We start from the raw sequence: 19,527 nt of genomic DNA, 5'->3' as shown, positions 1-19,527 counted from the left end.
TAATAAAATTATAATAAAAAAATCAAGTTCTAGGTAACACGAAAGACCTCTCCCTGTTTCAAGGTGCTGTCAGCACACACAGGTCATCCACAGGGCAGGAAGAACGTGAGGCACGAAATGCAATTAGCTTTTATTTACAGAAAGTAACAACAAAGCAGAGTTACTCAGGCTCGACTTATTCAGCTGGCAATGTTGCTGGAACTGACCACTGCTCCCCTTCTCTTCTAGCCTCTCACTCTGGATCCTCCCCCCAAGCAGACAAAGGCTGTGTCAAGGTAGCGGGCTTCTCCTCTGGGCCTGTCTGGCTCACTGCTCCGCAATGTGCAGGTCTCTCCTAGACTGAGACTGTCCTGCTGCTAAGTAGCCAAGGAAACCTCTGAGAAGATAGTGAGAACCAGGATCAAGGAGGAGTGCAGGCAGATGACACCAGTAGGTTAGCAGGCAGCCAATATACGGTAGGTCTGAAGTTCAGGAGCAAGAGTCAGATCAAAGCCTTACAGGACCATGGACAGATCACTGGGTTCAAGGATTTTGTTCTTGCAGAATCCTAGATCCAAACAATCATTCCAGGTCCTGAATGTACTTTTAAGGCTCCACCCCCAGTTGCTTAAAAGCATAGTAGTAGCCCCTGGGCCACCTTTTCCATGGTATTTTTGGTGCCTGCTAAAGATGTTCCTTTGTCCACAAACCTTCAAAAAATGTTATCCAAGCTGGTATCTGTCTTGGATTTGAACTGATTTTATGTATGTGCAGTTTCAAACTGATTTCGTGTTTATAATCGTTTTTTTAAAACCCTTCTTATACATGCAATTGTTTTAACTGTGTGTGTGTGTGTGTGTATCTGCTTTATATATGTTATAGTGTAAATTGCTTTGGGGTTCCTCATGTGAAGGAATTTATAGCTGAAATTTATAAATAATAAGGCAATAGGGTGCAAGGCATTTTTGGGAGGGAAAGCAGCTGGCAGGAGAACAATTAAGCACCTCTTCCACCTGTCAATTTACTGAAAATTGAACCCTGCCCCACTACCACTCTGCAGCTCTTCACAGGTGACCTTGGTTCCAGGGTCTGGGCCTGCCACCAAGCATCTGGTCCAGCCCGCCAAATTAGCTTTCCAAGTGCTGTTTTCATAGCCAGATTGGTGCAGCAGTATCGGGCAGATGACAAGGCTGCAACGAGCATTTTGCTCTTGCTATGATCCAAGGAGTATTGCTCAGCTTTGTCTATAAACTTTATGAGCCCATAACAATCTAACTGGATGCAGCTGGACTACTTTGTCTCAGCACTGGAACATCTTTTAAAAAACACGATAAAGGCAAAAATAGCACAAACAAAGCTACTCATCAAATGGGTATCATAAAGGCAGCAAAAACAAATGGATAGATTTTATACGAGGACTGCTGTCTGGTGGCACAAACACGCTTGGGAAGGAACAGAGCTAGAAGCACCAGTGTGTTATAGCAAGCACGCCTATTATTAACAACAGCTACCTAACTTTTGAAATACAAAGCTCTGTTCTGTCCTTTATCTTTATTTAAAGTGAATAAAACGGGGGAAAGGCAAATGATTAGCTTACCAAAAGGTCACTTTATTACTATTTGCAATAATTAGGTTTGTCTTAAATGAAAAGCAAATGTTTAAAAACCCAGTAATGATGTCTGGGTTTATAGCATAACATATCATATTGTATCATACAGTATTATGTTTTTGGCATTAGTACTATTTGCAATTTAAGGCAAAATATTCTAGTATAGAAATAGCTGTTTCCTGGGCCCAACTGTAAGATACATGGCAACCTTTCAAAGGGCTGTTTGTAAAGGAGAAGGGGCAGAATGGAATGGGGTGCTTAACCTTCGCTTGTCACATGCTTTCCCCCAGACATTTTCCTCCCCTGTACTACTGCTCTCTACCCATGGAGTTCCAGAACTGTATGTGCGAGCAGAAGTCAGATCCAGAATGAGATGCATATGCAAACCAGCAAAATGTTCTGTGGAAGTGACTAAAAGTAATCCTCAACTTTAAAAAAAGCCACAGGTGTATCTTCCTAAGCAAAATAAAAATTGCACAACATACGTTGCATACCAGAAAAGGCAAATGAAAGCATTAAGTTTGGCAACTTCTATTATTCGAATGCATCATTACCTTTAACATTGTTCTGGGGCGTTTTTTATAATGAAGCTTTGGTTTTTCAATCACAGGAAGAGGGGGAAGTTTCCGTAGTTCTTGCAGGACAGCTATTGCGGCTCGCTTCTTTGACAGTTTCTTGCTGTTTCCTTCACCTTCTGCAGAGAATTCTCCCACTGAGACTTGGGTAACAAAACTCTTCATATGCGGTGGCCCACTTTCCTTTATTACCTATCAGCCAAGACAGGACATGCAAATGAAATGATTATAGGATTCATTTCTAATACATAAATTTGTCCTTATTATAATTATTTGTATGGAAATACGGTGAGCAGGAATAGGAAGATTAACTACCAGGTGTGTTAAAGAAGGCTTGATAATGTATATTATGTCACAGAGTAAAATTTTACCCCCTGTGGATTTTCATTCAAACCAAACAACCCCTTTCTTAGATTATAACTTTTTATAAGAATCCAATCTGCATAAAAACCTGATTGCAATAAGCTCATTCGGCAGTAAATCCCACTGACTTCTACTGAGAGAGCCAGTGCAACACAGAGATGAAGAGACTGAACTATGAATCAGGAAGTCCCGGGTTCAAACTTTGCCTTTTCCAATGAATTCTCTAGGTGGCATTAGGCCTCAGTTCTCTGTCTGCAATATGGTGGGGATGGTGAGGATAAGATTGCTGACATAATGTACAGGGCTGTTGTGTGGATTACAACTAGACAGTGCATGTGAAGTGCTCTGAATACATGGAAGTTATATGCAAATGTTGCCAAAAAAATTATCACCTACTACTTATACCATCCCCTCAGACCGTTTACTTGCTTTGGAAAGACAATGTACAGCTAAGAGAGTGTGAAACAGAGATAACATAAAAGCAAAGTTCTAAGAGTCAGTGTGTTCAATGGAATAAAATGAGTTGGGACATGTGAGTTGTTATTATTTATTGCATTTATCTATTGCTTACTACACAAACTGCCTCAAAGCGACTTATAATAGTAAAACAATTTGTTCAAAGATATGTTGTAAGGGGAGCTATGAGGACCACAGAGTGGATTCAGAGACTTGTCTTTTGATGGCGAACCAATGCGTGTCCAGCACCCATGCCTGGCCATTTTTAAAGACTCTGAAATGGTAATAAAAGACCAGCGAAGACTAAAAATACTCAGTGGGCTTTCCACTGATTCTCCCCTATAAATGCCTCTCCGCTCATATTAGCAAACATGAGCTTTCCAAGGTAATGTGTATCTCTACCCTGAGTATTATTTACATATTGTGGTAATGTTGAGATTTTTGCCTTGATTCTGCAAAACCGTTCAAAGTACAAATCCTGCTGCATGACACCATATGCATATGTGGAACAAGTATGCGCATGACACAGGAAGCCACTCCTGCCGCTGAAGAGATATCGCTTATTGCAGTACAAAATGTGACTTGCCTCTTCAGCAAAAGCTGCAATGGAGAACTCGAGTAACTTCTGGCTGTGCATGGCTGTCTGCCCCCCACTCCTTATAATGGCCACAAGCCAAACAAAAGGGAAGTACTTTGACTATATATTTCCAGAAATGGATGGGTACTCATATCACTGACAACAGCTAACTCAATCTATAGGAAATTTTAAAAATAAATAAACTATATTGAAAATTAAACTAGATTTTGATTAGTTGCTTTGTACAGAAAAGGGAAGGTGGTGGCCACTGTTCACAGCAAAGATGAATTGCAACGTTGGTCTCAGAATTTTCAGTCTATAGGGAAACATCCCTCGTGGTGCCTAACAGAAAAATGGTAGGAGAAGCTAAGTATGCTCACTTTACTGGCTTTTAGGCCCTACTCCAGACTCCATTGTAAAGAGAATGAGTTGTTCCACTGGATATGTAGCACACCGTGTTAGGCCCCTATATAAATGACAAAATATCACAATTGGTAAGGGAATGCCGCAGTAACAATGCCACAGCATAAGTGAATATATACACAGTACAGTCATTGGAAATATTAAATTTAGTTGTAAAATAAAGCTTCTGCTGTAACTTGAAATGTGCGGAATCTGTTGACATTACAGTGGTGCCCCACAAGACGAATGCCTCGCAAGACGAAAAACCTGCTAGACGAAAAGGTTTTCCGTTTTCGAGGCGCTTCGCAAGACGAAAACGTCTTGCGAGTCTTGCGATTTTTTTCCGCTTCCCCCCCTTTTTCTAAGCCACTAAGCCGCTAATAGCCGCTTAGCCGCTAAGCCGCTAATAGCGCTAATCCGCTAATAGGGTTTCTTCGCAAGATGAAAAAACCGCTAGACGAAGAGACTCGCGGAACGGATTCTTTTCGTCTTGCGAGGCACCACTGTACCAGCGTTTCACAATAATAAATGGAACTTTGAATGTAGTTGTCAGCCAGAAACGGCTACTAAGGCATTACTCGTAAGCATTCCAGCACTGCTGACTATGTGCATCACCTGCTGTGTTCTTGCCATGGGGAACTACTGGACAATGCTTGTTACATAACTGGTGACAAGTAACACACTCCCCCACCCCCACCCCCACCCTGCACCACCTTCCCCATCTGGCCAAGTGCTATTCTAAATAGGTTTTTTAAATATATATAGAGAGAGATTGTTTTTGGATATGACAAAAGGATAGGTAAACATGTCACATGGATGCTTGCTTCTCCCTTAAAAAAAACATTGTACAAGATGCTCCGTTTCTTCACACCACTCAGCTGTCATTTCCACAATGCTTCCTTATTTAAAATATTTATTTTCCTTGACAAATGCGAGGTCTCACTCCGGCACTAGAGCACATATGTCCCATGTGTTTTGTTTTGCACCAAAAAGGAATGGCCCTCCACACTGCCCGCTCTGGTGGTAAATGCTACTTCTCCTTCAGGGGCTCCACCACGATGTTCATACAGTTACCAAGCCAATGAGTAGGGTGAGCGTTGAGGTCATGACACAAGACCTATACAAACCTGCAAAATGAGTGCGTGTGGCGCATTTCAAAGCAGCAGCTGTGGGGCGCACACACTGTGCTTCTTGGTATCTCTTGCGCACGGTACCTTCCTCTTCAAGTTGAGCATTATGTTACTGAAGCACCTGTGATGCTTGCTCCTGGTTCCCCTCCCCGCCCCCCCCCCCGCCCCCGTTTTGTGTGTCTCTGTGTGGCACATGGATGATGACTAACTGGAGAGCTGGAAACAGCAAGAATGGCAACTCAAGTATGTGGCCACCAGCTCTGACAACTTTAAAAAAGAGATTAGGCAAGTTATTGGAGGATAGATCTACCAAGGGTTATTAGTCATGCTGGCTATAATCTGCCTCCATAAACGGAGGCAGCCCCTCCCCCCGGATCTTTCAGGAGGAAGGGTGGAGTAATAAATTGAATCCATTTTCTTCTTCTTCATGGTTAATACCAGTTGCCGGAGAGTAGCAAGAGAGGAGGACTATTGCCTTCAGGCCCTGCAAGTGGTTGGCCACTGTGAGAAACAGGATGCTGGACTAGTTGAACCTTTAGTCTGATCCAGCAGGGCTCCTTTTATGTTCTTAGAAGAACAGCATCAATAGGCAGCTGGAGAATATGACTAGAGTAAAACTTTGATCTTTAAGTGTTTTATTCCAATACCACATCTCTCATTAAAACGTTTTACAATGTTTCTAAAAGATGTTAGATAACAAACCCTAACTCCACTTCATCAAGCACAGTGAATGGGATTAGGCAACACTGTAATCCCTCTGGGCTAAATATTTAGGGCAAGATTTTGCCCTCAGGCAGTGCTGCTGACATCAGAGGGCAGAACTTGGCTCCTAGTTACATTGCACACCCCACCCATTCTCCAGATATTGTGCAAGTCTTAAAAAGTTGTTTACACGAAGCACAAAATATCTTTAACTGTTTGCTGGCTTACATAAGAGCAATGATATAATGTTGTCTGTGGTTTTTGTAACCCAAAGAAAACGAGGGCTGCTTTGCAACTATCATGTGAACAAAGACATCTGAAAGCTTTAATGCATGCCTGGTACAAAATAATACCGGCAGTTCCTAAATTAAAATCCTATTACAAACACCAAATCCTGTGGCCTATTACAAAATAATGAGTCACTGCATTGTTTCCAAATATAGGGTCTGGGTTAAACCTAAATTCTGACAGTGATTATGCTACCTTTTCTTTGCAAGATTTTTACCTCAGAGGTGAAGTGCTTTGAGTTATCAACAAATTTTTGTCATGAATTTGCAGGAGGCTGATACAAAAGAGAGGGTACAACTTGAGGCCATCTAATGTTGCAGAGAGCAAAATATTCAAGGAAGCCTCTTATAAAGCTTTATCTGGGGTTCTTAAGGACAGAGTAGGAGCCCAGGAGAGCAGCAGTAACTCATTTCCTAGAGAAGGGATATGAAGGGAATAGGTAGGAATGCCAGACTGTTCCATCTTCAGTTAGTGGGGATCAAACAGACTTCTACCCTCTCTGTTCCAAGGACAGGTAGCAGCACCATCTATTTGAATTTACGGCGTGTTATTGCCTGGACTGTAGGCCCTATTTCTGTTTGCTGTGGTGTGTGATGTGAGGCACCACTACAGCACCAACCCTGCAGCTGTGATAGCACTGCCGCATGCCAGGATCAGTATGGGCTGCGGAAGGCAGTGGCAACGGAAGCAGTGGATTGGTGGTGGCAGTGGTGCATGCAAGTGCATCTTCATTTGCTGGGGCTTCCCCACCCTTGCCACTGTCCTACTCCATCCTGCCAGAGCCAGAAGGGTGGTGCAGCTCAACATCATGACTGAGGATGTAGGCCAAAGGAATGAACTGCAGCAATTGCCAGGTCTGGGTGAGGAGCTGAAAACTGGATTGCCTATGCCAGGAAGTCAGGTAATTTCAGGCTGCAATATCTGTCTGTCTTTCTGTAGCTGAGTAACCTGCTGCAAAGAAACAGTTTCTCTGCTTCTTCTTTTGCCTTTCCCATCTTGCTTGTTGTATTCCATGCCCCTATTCCCTCTGTACCCCATCTGACACTGATAACAGCTTTGTAGTTAAGTAGCCACAGATGACAAGGAACTCCATGCAGGTGAGTTTATGGAATTCCATGCAAGCAAGGAGGTATGGCATATTGGTCTCTCGCCTATACCTAGAATAGAAACCAAGTGTGCTACAAGAGAAGGGGGAACCTACATCTGTGCCCAGCAGAGAAATGCAGTGGACAGCTGCAGGATGGATGGATCTCTCTAACCAACTCACAACAGGCTACTACTATTATTTTTTTATTATCACCTAGTAACTTCAGCAGACTTAATTCACAAGACTGATGTATTGCATGATCTGAAAAACGCTTACTCAGAATAAATCACATTGGTTTGGATCCAGAGTAATAGTACAATCCTAACTATGTCTACTCAGAACTATATCCTATTTAATTCAATGGGGTTTGCTGCCAGGTAAGTGGGGTTAGGATAGGAAAGTTAGTTGCACCAAAAACAACATGACAGAAATTAATCAACGATTAACCCACTGGTTTCAATGGGTACTACATGCAACCAACTTAAGTCTGCATCTAGCCCACTGATCTCCATAGGACCTACTCCCAAGTAAGCCTTGGCATGTCTCTCAGTATCTAACATATTCATTCCATCTGAGCAAGTATTTCTGCTTGTGCAATGGAACTTTCCCCTTTCTCCTCCCATGAGGCCCCTAAATCTGTTCTAGGTTTCCTCCAACTCTGGATCCTTAGGCTGATGGAACCAATTAGTTGGATACCCACACACATCTTGGCAAAAGTAACTTTTAACAAAAACTCATAGAATACCTGTTCCTTGTCTGCTAGACAATGTGAAACATTATTCTCAATTGAGCCAAGGAGCCAGAGCCTCTTGGGAACCACATGGCAGGAGCACTACCTTCCTGTCATAGGCCTTCAGGACCAGGGCAGCAGAGCTCTCTGCTGAAGGTTGAGAGGCAAAGATCGGAAGCGGTTATTGCTTAGGAAGATAAAATAAGCAGGTATCTGTATATTTGGCCCAGCTCCTTCACTCCACCCTTCACTCTCTAAAGAATGAGCCAATTTAATCAGCATTTTAGTCAGGGTGCTCCATTATTAAACAGAGTGCTGCAATTGGATATGGAACCCTCAGCCAATGCCCACTTCAAACAGTTGGTGTAGGTATAAAAACAGCAATGTCTAGGAAAATGTTACTTAAATAAGAAATAGTAACTATAAAATATATATACTGTAGTTCATCAATGAAGCATGGTGCACCAGGCAAAAACATATCTTTACCTCCACGCAAAAGGAAACAAATAGACTGTCTGTAAATTAAGATTTAAACCAAGAGGAGTTCAAAGCACATTTTGACTGCTCAGTGTTGTATCTACTGCAGGAGGAAAAGCAGAAACAAAAAACTAATGGTAAGGACTCTCTAAAATGGAGCAAATAGCAGCTTGGGGGGGGGGGACAGAATGCGGTAATTATATTTAATTTAATATTAATAGAAATTACTTGCCATTTGGGTTGGATTTGAGAACAGAAGGGCTCTATCCCTGTGCAGCTCTCAGAACTCCCCCTGCCCAAAACGTTCTTCCACCCTCCAGAGTAAATTCTTTGAGGGAAGGCACAGGAAGCTGAACGGGGAGGGGGTGCTAGTGAAAATAGCCTCCTCCTTCCTTTCAACAGTGTGAACTTCCTCTGAACAGAACTCTGGTCAGGACAAGTATGGCTCCAACTTATTATTTTTCTCTTTTGTATGCATGTTCAATAAACATGTATCTAGTAGCACTGTATTTGACAAAGTGCCTGTAGGGAGGGCAAAGGAATTTCTCCCTCTCCCCCGTTCCCAGATATTATATATCCAGCAGAATACAATGTCAAACTTACCTCAAAACTGACAGGCATGCTGCGCTTCAGTGCAATTTCAAATACTACACTGATTTCTGACTTGTTTGCATCTTTTTCGTCTTCCATTTCGTTACCTGGCTCTCCGTTCTGGTCAATCAAAATAAGAAATTTTGATTAAAGCAAAACAAAACAAAACCCTGAAGCATATTCACTAAAATGTGTATGCAAACAAGTACACTTGCAGCCACTTTGATCAAGCAGAGGTGGCTTGATCCTGGGTAAAAAAAGAAAAGTGGTCCTGTTCTTTCAGGGCATGGAGTTAATTTTAAATCCTTGTGTGGGTGGGTTGCTTGTTCACAAAAGTCCAACCCAAACAACAGGCTGAAGGCTCAGTCACTAATTTCTGTAAAGAGTATGCTGTTGGAAGGCAAGAACACAGATTTAGTCTGTGACCAGTACAGTGGTACCTCACGTTAAGTACTTAATTCGTTCTGGAGGTCCGTTCTTAACCTGAAACTGTTCTTAACCTGAAGCACCCTTTAGCTAATGGGGCCTCCTGCTGCTGCTGCGCTGCCGGAGCACGATTTCTGTTCTCATCCTGAAGCACTATTTCTGGGTTAGCGGAGTCTGTAACCTGAAGTGTATGTAACCTGAAACGTATGTAACCCAAGGTACCACTGTACAGATAAACATTGTCAGCCTGTCTACACGGGGAGAGATATAGTGGGAGTGCAAACTGCCTTTAACCAGAGTTTGGCCAGCGCAGCCATAAAACATAGCCATGGTTAACACCAATTGTGGTCTGAAAACTCACTTCAAACCAGGGGTATGCTTCCTAATTTGTGGACAGTACTTTAAATAGTTTAGGAATTCATCCATAATCCTTAATCTAGAATTCAGAAAAATCAACGATGGTTAGGTTGTGTGTCTGCATAAGGCTTCCGCAGCAGGAAGCAAAGCAAATGTTGATCTATGAGCCATCAGCTGCACTTTACTCAATGGTCAGACAAAAGCTTAACTGGTGAGCCAATGTATTCCTTTACCCTCAAATTATTACATTATAAAAGCAGACAGAGGCTAAACAGGGACACAAGTACTCTCCTGCATTATTTATAGTTATTGGCACTGAGCAGCAATAACCCTTGAGACTCTTTCACATAAGCTTCCTTACCACCAAGAAAAAGCAATAAAGGAAAGGGGATGGATGGATGACTGGTGGTTCCGAAAGATCCATGGTTTACGTGTGAGTCTCATCACAGTAGTAAAGCTCTTGGCTATGTACTCCCTTCTCAGGCCTCACTTTGGCTGCTTGGCAGGAATAATTTGGCAGCTGTACAGCAGTTCTTTCATGAATGCAGGTTCATGTTCCCATGGACTCCTCGTTTTCCTCACTGCTGTTTGTGTTGTGCTTTCCTCAAACTGACACAATGAAGATTCAACCCCATAAAGTCTCAACATCCAGTGCCTTAAAAGACTCTGCGTGTCCAACGTTGTCCAATGTTTAGAAGGCTCTTGTTTGTTTAGTACATAGCTTGTGCCTAACATGCCACAGCACGTAGGGGGACTTTTCATCTATCTGCAGCTCTACAGTGCACACGGTCTACCACCTCAGCTGCCCTGTTTCTTGCTGAAAAGTTTTGTGACTACTCTGACCAGCTACAAAACTGATTTCTGCTGGAGTCCAAGCTCGATTTCTGCTGGAGTCCAAGGCTGTGACCAATGGAGGAACAAGACCTTTTGGAGTGTTAATGCTGTGAACCCCTCCAGTGTAAGCTCAGGTTGTATATATGTGTAAATATGTGTAAAGACATGTGCAGATGAGGGCAGCCATGATGATTAAGGGTATGGAAACCAAGCCTTACGAGGAATGGTTGAGGGAACTGGGTATGTTTAGCCTGGGAAAGAGGAGATATGATAGCCAAAGGGCTGTCACAGGGAAGTTGGGCAAGCTTGTTTTCTCCTGCTCTAGACCCAAACCAATGGATTCAAGTTACAAGAAAGGAGATTACAACTAAACATCAGGAATAATTTTCTGATAGTAAGAGCTGTTCAACAGTGGAACAGACTCCCATGAGAGGTGGTAGACTCTCCTTCTTTGGAGGTTTTTAAGCAGAGATTGGATTGCCATCTGTCATGTATGATCTAGTTGCGATTCCTGCATCACATGAGGTTGGACTAGATGACCCTCCGGGTCCCTTTCATACAATTCTATGATTTTATGATTCTATGTCTAGAAATGGAGCAACAACAGTGGTAGTCACAAGGCCCTGTGGGGATAGTAATTATGGATTTCAGAGATGTTATAAGGACTATTGAGAGAATATTTGTGACATTTTGAATATTTGAAATATGCAAATAGTGAGCAGGAGTCATGGACAACCCTTTGTGCTGAGATCAGCAGTGGTAACAAAAAGAATCACTTCTTTAGATTTATGCAGCCCACTGCTATCTTCTCTGTCAGTGCCCCCTCAAGGTCTTGCACAGAGACCATTTAGCTCTACTGTCAGAGAGCCTTTTAGGAAAATGGCAGTGTGAAATGCTAGAGAATGAAAGTAGAACGTTCCCCTCATCCCAAAGTATTATATTGTGTGATATAATGCATAGTCTGCCTTACACCACTGCTTCTTTCATGTACATTAGTTTATTTCTACATGTCTGACATTTTGAAAGCAATGAAAGGAAAATCACCAAGGATGTAATGCAGCAGGTGTTGTTCTTAACTAAGTCAGATTGAAATCTATGGGATTTAAATTCCTGTTGTCCAATGCCTATGCATGCAAACTGATTTTCTACATGCTAGTTAGTAACCAAATTCCAGGGCTTAGGGTCTTCTAGGTCTGATTACCTAGTAAGCATGCATAAGATTTTTAGTCAGAGCTATCCTTTGTAGGATTATGCCACATATACTCAATGCTTAAATACAATTGCTCTATATAGATTTTTATCTATAAAGGAGTGGTGTTGTTGAAAACACATCCTCTGTATCTTCTGACTAAGAGTGATCACTCAGTGCTTTCTGCCTTTTAAGCTACCCATGGCCAATCAGGGCCAACCAGGGCTATAGTGCCAGGGAAGGAAAGGGTTAATTCCTTTGCCTGTGCCATACCCATTTTAAATCACCTGCCCCTCTACTGAATCTGTTTTCCCCATGATAAAACGTCACATCTCTGTGGAGCAACTAGAAGCTTCAGGGGGAAATTAAATTGGGAATATGGCATGCCGGGGGTGCCAGTGGTATGCCATTCTGTCCTCATGCCATGGTCTTGATCTGTTTTACCCCGCCCTGCAGTTTTAACTGGGCATCTTGTGCCTCAGTTAGGTGAACTCTAGTTGTGCTTTAGATTTACCTATTCTATCATTCCAGACCTTTCAATCTGCAATTTAGATTTCAACCAGCTTTTATATGTTCATTTACTTTTACATAATTTTTTTTTTTTGCATTTTGTTGAATAATGAAAGCGTTGACTCTTACAACTGCAAGACTGAGCAAACTAATGATATACCAAGGGACTAATAGACTGAAAGCCTAAAACCATCTGACAGCTGTTCAGAAGCTCAGTCAAAATGACTTTGTGATCTCATTCACATGCACAAGATTTCATATCAAAATGTCATCATTTGGAAAATGTGGAGTTATTTTTTTTGGGGGGGGATTCCTCAGGGTAAGGAGTCAGGTCTAGCTAAACTAGAACTAAGTATGTATGATTTTTATTTTATTTTGTTTTGAGAGAGACAAATAAGGGCACTTCTGCAACCCTTTGGTTGCAGGGAATGTAAGTGTAGAATTAGAGATCTTTCCTCCAGGGTGCATCAAAGCTGGTATTTTCCCAGAATATGAATTGCAATGGATGGTTCATCGTTTATAGGGTTGACTGTCAGGTGTGACTGTCACAGCACTCAGCTGGGTAATACATATGTATTACTGGTGATAAGATACAACCTACACTCCCGTTCTCTCAAATATTTGGCATTTTTTTCCAAGAGACTTGGGGTCTTTTCTTTTTTAACTTTCCTGAGTGATTAGTTTTCTGGTCTACTGCATAACAGAGCAGCCTTGCCCAAACTGGTGCCTCCAGATATTTTGAAATACAACTCCCACCACCAGTCCCAGCCAGCAAGGCACCACCTTGGCCATGGCTGCTTTAGACCATAACAAGAAAAGCAGTCACACAATCTTAAGCAATACAATGTCTTCCATAACAATGACTCACAACCATTTGGAATACGTCCTAACTACTCTAAGTAAAGCACTTTTCTAGAGATAAGAACATCAACAATAATAGAGCTACATGGAGAATTCCATCTCTCACCTTAACAAGAGAGTCAACGGGCTGGATTTTAATTCCATTGCGGAAAAGGATTTCCTCGGCATCCCTATCACCCAATCTGCTTCTACATGATTGGGAAGCCCTTAAGAATAGCATATGATGCAGGGGCAGCAAACGGAGAGTAGTATAGGCAGAAATCATAGTGCATAGAGTTCGATCCAAGCACTGGAGTCACTGTGATAATACTAATGATGTTGAAGGGCAACAGGAAACTATGCTTCATGTATGATATCCTTATGAGGCCTCATCTGATCTCTCATTTCGATGAACCTTCTGTCCCTGATGTAATGCTTTTAGCAAGGTTGCGGGGCTTGGGGGATGTGTTGGGGGGGGGGGCTGATAGGGAAGTGGGAGAGGCAGGCTGAAAACCTCTTTTTCTAGTTTGGTTCAGCACAAAGGGGACTGGGCCAGAATTGAAATGCGGTAAAACTTTTCAAGGAGCAGAAGGTCACATTATTCATTTCAAGCTCTCCCCAGCTGAGATCCCATGCCATCCCTAATTAGGATGGGTTTTTTTTTTTTACTTTTTAAGAAGCAAAATGTGTTGATGGCCTCAGTTACTACAAGCTAAATAGAGCTGATATAAAAAGGTTGACCAAGGAAATCTGGAGATCTTGCTTACTATGGCTTTAAGAAGCGAAGGCGCGAATCACTAACCTGAGGTAATTTGGGGGGGATTGGCTCGTTCTGAAGAACCTGAAGAGCCTTCATGGCAGCATTGTGTCTAGCAGCTTGGCGAGTCTTCCCTTCACCAAAAAATTCATGGTCACCCACAGTCAACTGGACATAGAAAATCTTAGGCACAGGGCAGTGATATCTAGGAAAAATGTTATGGGAACATTAAGTCCTCTTGCAAGTCAAATTCACACACCAAACAACTTGCAAACACTGTATGTAAATTATATTTGAAAAAGCCAGTATTAACATTTAGCTACAACTTTTAGTCAATTTATCAGTTAGGTAAACCAATTAAAAGCCTTCTAATTGATTAAAAAGTTGCCATGGATAGACCTCACAGCAGATGTCAAAACGTGTTTTAAATGCAAAATAATTTGTTTTAACTTACAAAAACTACACACAGCAAAGCTGCCTTACCACTCACTGCTTTCCCTTCCTCTGATGTTTCCAGTGTGTTGTATTTTAGATGGTAAGATCCTTAGGGCAGGGACCTGCCCTCTTCTATGTAGTAAACTGCCATATACACTGATGACACTATATAAATACTTATTAATAGTAAAATCTTCTGCAGAGCAAACTGGAAATTACATGCAAATATACATAGAACTGCATATAACATTCAGCTACACCCCCCCCCCAATGTAACTTTGGCAGATAGTAAGGTGCAGCAGGAAAATGGTGTTAGGTGACACTTAACAGTTTCCTCAATGCCAGTTGTCTGCTTCACAAAGCTCCCCCAACTATATTCTCCCTATAGAGTTCCAAGTGTATTTTGTGAATCGCAAACATGTTGTTTGGAATCTTCTGGGTTTTCACTTTCTGTATGTTTTAAATTATGGTTTATATTTTTTTAATGATAATTATATTTTTCTATAAACCACTTTGAGGTTTCTTTCTATAATCAAGGGGTATATAAATTTTATTAAATAATATTAAATATAATGAACCAAGAAGTCTGTAAAACACTCTCAATACATTGGGAATGCTTTTAATAATAAATAAATAAACAACTGCACAATCATACGCATGTTTACTCAGAAGCAAGTCCCACTGTATTCAATAGGACTTACTCCCAAAGTAAGCATGTTTAGGACTGCAGCCTAAGAACTAATATATATATTCTGAGAATACGGGAGAGCTATTATACTGATGACAAATGTGAAAGGAAGGGAAAACAGCTAACAAAATGAAGTAGCCTGCTGTCACCTCAAGCATGCCAGAACAAGACAGAAACATTCAGAGCCAAGGTAAATTTTTCCCTTCCTGTTATGTAGCTTGAGATCTAGTCACTGTGGGGATTAAAGCTTACTTTCCTTAAAACATGCCCTCCTTTTCATTTTTGACCGTGTATCAGCTGACTGTTGTTCTCTAGATTATATCTTGGTGTATGACAAGATTTTTTGATTGCTTGACTGCAATCAAACAGAAGTTTGGTTGGATCCTCTTTCAAAGGGATCTGGAATTTTTTAGCAAGTGGTAAGAACAAAAATACCTTGTTCATACAGGTTATTTATATATCACACCTTTCGAGTGTCTCATTAGGACAGGGGAGGTTCAGGTTCAAATCTCTACCAGCTACAAAGCTTACTGTGTGATCTTGGCCAAGTCATTCTCTTTCAGCCCCATCTACTTCACAGGGTTGCTGAGAGGATAAAATGAGCAGGGCAAAAGGACTATGTGCACTGCCTTGAACTACTTGAAGGAAATGCAGAGTACAAATGTAGTTTGAAAAACAGCAAATGTGGGTTTCTCTAAATTTTATCATCACAATAAATTTGCAAGATAGCTACTTGTTCAAGGTTTCCTTGTAAGATTTAGAGCTGAGTGGAGATTTGAAGTTGGAGCTCCCTGATCCAAATCACACACACTGTATATTGTAGGCAGCCCAGAAATCTCTAGGAGATGATGCCTAACACCAAGTCACAATGTTGCTGTTTTTCAACCCAGTTTATCAATCCCTAATGGGAACAGCTCTCCAAAGGCCTTAGGCTGAGCTCTTCCTCAACTTTGTCATCTGAGATTCTTTTAGCTAGAGAGGCCTGGGAATTCCACACTTCCAGTGAAAAACCAGGACACTCTACAGGGGGTGTCTGGGAACCAAAATAATCATATGGAACCTGATGGTTCACCATCACTCTGTACAGGCTTTATTTCAAGTCTGAATTCTGCATCTATAGCTCACTACCCAAAATACCAACAACAACAGACTTGAGACACAGATACACGTGAATTTCCAAAGCAACAACTGTGCAAACCTTGGATCAGTGCCTAGACTCAAGAGGTGGGCTGAACGAGGGCCAATAATCTGAGACTGAAATATGGCAAGACTGTGGATGAGTGGTCCCCGGATCTGGGAAATTGACCAATGACTCTGAATGGGTCTGAACTCCTTCTAAAGGAGTAAGTCGGTAGCCTGGGGGTTGATTCTAGTTCCAACACCATCACTAGCACCACAGTTGTCTTCAGTGGCTAGGACTGCATTTTATCAGCTTCAGCTGGTGAGACAGTTAGGGGCAGTCTGGGACCAGGATAGTTTACGCACAGTGGTCCATGCACTGGCAGCCTCAGTACTTAATTCTGCAATGTCCTTTATGTGGAGCTACCCTTGAGCCTGCTCCAGAAGCTTCAGCTGCTGCAGAACGTGGCAGCTTGATTACTGATAGGAATAGCTTCCTGAAAGCATGAAATAACTGCTGTGGGAACCACTCTGGCTGCCTGTATGCTACTGGACCAGGTTCAAGGTTTTAGTACTAGTGTATGATGTCTTAAACAACTTAGGACCTAGGTACCCTACAGAGCGCTTCACTCCTTATAGAAGTGAAGATAAGTAAAATCACCAGGGACTGAGCTTTTGAAGATGCCCCATGCCTCTGAAATCAAACCTCTCTACGTTCAGCACAAGACATGCACAGTAGCCCTGCACTGTAGGATACCTTCCCAATAGAGGTAAAGAAAATCTGTACAGTGTGTGTACAGATTTCAACATGCCATGAAGACATGTTCACTTCAACAAGCATTTTAAGAATGCTAATTTTTTTATCTGATCACACTTGATTTATGTTATTCTGCAGTTTATTATTTGGTACTCACTTAAGAGGGGACGCGGGTGGCGCTGTGGGTAAAACCTCAGTGCCTAGGACTTGCCGATCGCATGGTCGGCGGTTCAAATCCCCACGGCAGGGTGCGCTCCCGTCATTCGGTCCCAGCGCCTGCCAACCTAGCAGTTCGAAAGCACCTCCGGGTGCAAGTAGATAAATAGGGACCGCTTACCAGCGGAAAGGTAAACGGCGTTCCGTGTGCTGCGCTGGCTCGCCAGATGCAGCTTGTCACGCTGGCCACGTGACCCGGAAGTGTCTGCGGACAGCGCTGGCTCCCGGCCTATAGAGTGAGATGAGCGCACAACCCTAGAGTCTGGCAAGACTAGCCCGTACGGGCAGGGGTACCTTTACCTTTACCTTTACCTTTACCTTTACCTTTACCTTTACTCACTTAAGAGATCTATGGTTATTGGCAATTTGTAAATATTTTAAATATTTAAATTATTAAATTAAGTTCAATTAGTCTGAGTATAACTTACACTGACTACCGTCCCTCAGTTAGCATGCTCAAAAAGTCAATTTTTTAAATAGGCGTCTATTTTTAGCAGACCACTAGTATCACTTAAGAACGGAGAGTATTAAGCTGGAAATCAGCTTTAAAACTATGACCTGGCATGCAAGGTTTCAGCCATGAGTAAATGTTTACAGCTAGTTCTTAACATCTAAAAACAGGGGTTCATAACATGCCTTCAAGTTGGTGTGATCAGGCGCCATTGTAATTATATAAATCGCAATGGTCTGTTGACAATTACAAAACTCATTTTGGTTTGCCACAGAGGCAAACAAAATTTCTGTTCATTATAATTTTACTGGCATATGATGTCATAACATATAAGCACGCTGAAACAATCTGGTTCTTTTCCAGCCAAAATATTAATTGCATACTAAGGATCCCTTAGGACCTCTCCTTGTATGGCTATCAAATCACACTCACACACACCACACCACAAATAAAGTATTACTGTATCAGGCATTTTTTTCATATTGCATTTCCTGTATTTTTGCAGATGGCATAAACATTCCTAAAAGAGTGCTTGCCTCTAGAAACCTCTTAATGAAACAAGTAACATTACAAGCTGATATACAGGCTGTGCACATTTAATTCCTCCTTTTCCATGCAAATTATATTTGTCAGTTTTGTATTATAAATAACATATATTAAGCATACTGATTGCTCCCTTCACAATTTTCACAACTCCCTAATGACTTTTTGTGTAAATATGTTGGGTTGAGCCAAATGTTCTCCAGAGAACATTTTCAGCACACACAAAAAAACAGACTTTCAAGGGCCTCAAAATATTCACCAGAATATTTTTTTAGCACAGGTTCCCAGCTATGTAACTATTATGCATAGCTTGTTAGATTTTGATGAAATGACAAGCTGTAGTTAATTTTTAAAAATTTAGGTAAATGCTTCTGATCTCATCAAAGTAATGTAGAAGTCCAAAGCTCATTGTAGCTCATTCCCATAGTGATGATGATGATGATGATGATGATGATGATGATGATAAATTATTTGTACCCCACCCATCTAACTGGGTTGCCCCAACCACTCTGGGCACCTTCTAGCATATATAAAAACATAGTAAAACCTTAAACCTTAAAAAACTTCCCTATGGAGGGCTGCCTTAAGATGTCTCCTAATATATATATAATTACTCAACTCCTTGACATCTGATGGGAGAGCATTCCACAGGGTGGGTGCCACTACCGACAAGGCCCTCTGCCTGGTTCCTTGTAGCTTTACTTTTCACAGCGTGGGAACCACCAGAAGACCCTCAGTGCTGGAACTCAGTGTCTGGGCTGAATGATGGGGGTGGAGACGCTCCTTCAGGTATACAGGGCTGATTTATTATTTATTAATTATGGATTTATCATAATATCCAAACCACCTTAGAGTACACAAAGCATTTTTAAAATTCCAAAGTGGTATATAAATAATAAGCACTAGTAGTACTAAAGGTAAAGGTAAAGGACCACTGGATGGTTGAGTCCAGTCAAATTTGACTATGGGGTGCAGCATTCATCTCACTTCAGGCCGAGGGAGCCAGCGTTTGTCCACAGACAGCTTTCCGGGCCATGTGGACAGCATGACTAAACTGCTTCTGGCGCACGAAGGGCCATGACGAGTCCCACAGCACATGGTAATGCAGTTTACCTTCCCACCACAGTGGTATCTATTTATCTACTCACACTGGTATACTTTCAAACTGCTAGGTTGGCAGGAGCTGGGACAGAGCAACGGGAGCTCACCCCATCGCGTGGACTAGTAGTACTATCCCCCTAATTCAGTAGTTTCTAGTCTGAAAGAAAAATTATTCAATTAGCAGGATTTCTATAACTCTTCTATGCTATCATATGTTTTTCTGGAACGGGTATAATCAGTTTATATAACTTCCTCTTCTGTTTGTACATACCTGGAAATCTTGTAAGAGCGTGATTATGTCAATTGTTACAGCAAACAGAAGCAGTTGCTTAAACTGT

At 41.8% G+C, this 19,527-nt stretch overlaps 1 protein-coding gene across 4 annotated transcripts in view; it reads right to left on the bottom strand.

The window, feature by feature from the left end:
• STAU2 (staufen double-stranded RNA binding protein 2) overlaps nucleotides 1-19,527 on the bottom strand; it is a 154,110-nt gene that overhangs the window by 112,874 nt on the left and 21,709 nt on the right. For all 4 annotated transcript variants that reach the window (XR_014159509.1, XM_081874270.1, XM_081874272.1 and 1 more), the window contains exons 6-8: nucleotides 13,925-14,084; nucleotides 8,979-9,086; nucleotides 2,143-2,355 (exon numbers count right to left, since the gene is read on the bottom strand). Coding sequence is in view for 3 of the 4 variants with exons in the window: in XM_081874270.1 (XP_081730396.1) it covers nucleotides 2,143-2,355; nucleotides 8,979-9,086; nucleotides 13,925-14,084 (481 nt within the window). In the remaining variant the exon portion in view is untranslated. The remainder of the gene's footprint in view (nucleotides 1-2,142; nucleotides 2,356-8,978; nucleotides 9,087-13,924; nucleotides 14,085-19,527) is intronic.

The sequence above is a fragment of the Podarcis erhardii genome (genome assembly GCF_964252035.2).
Source record: "Podarcis erhardii genome assembly, chromosome: 8".
NCBI lineage: Eukaryota > Metazoa > Chordata > Lepidosauria > Squamata > Lacertidae > Podarcis > Podarcis erhardii.
Note: the sequence above shows the minus strand (reverse complement) of the source record. Positions and strands in the feature narration are given on the sequence as shown.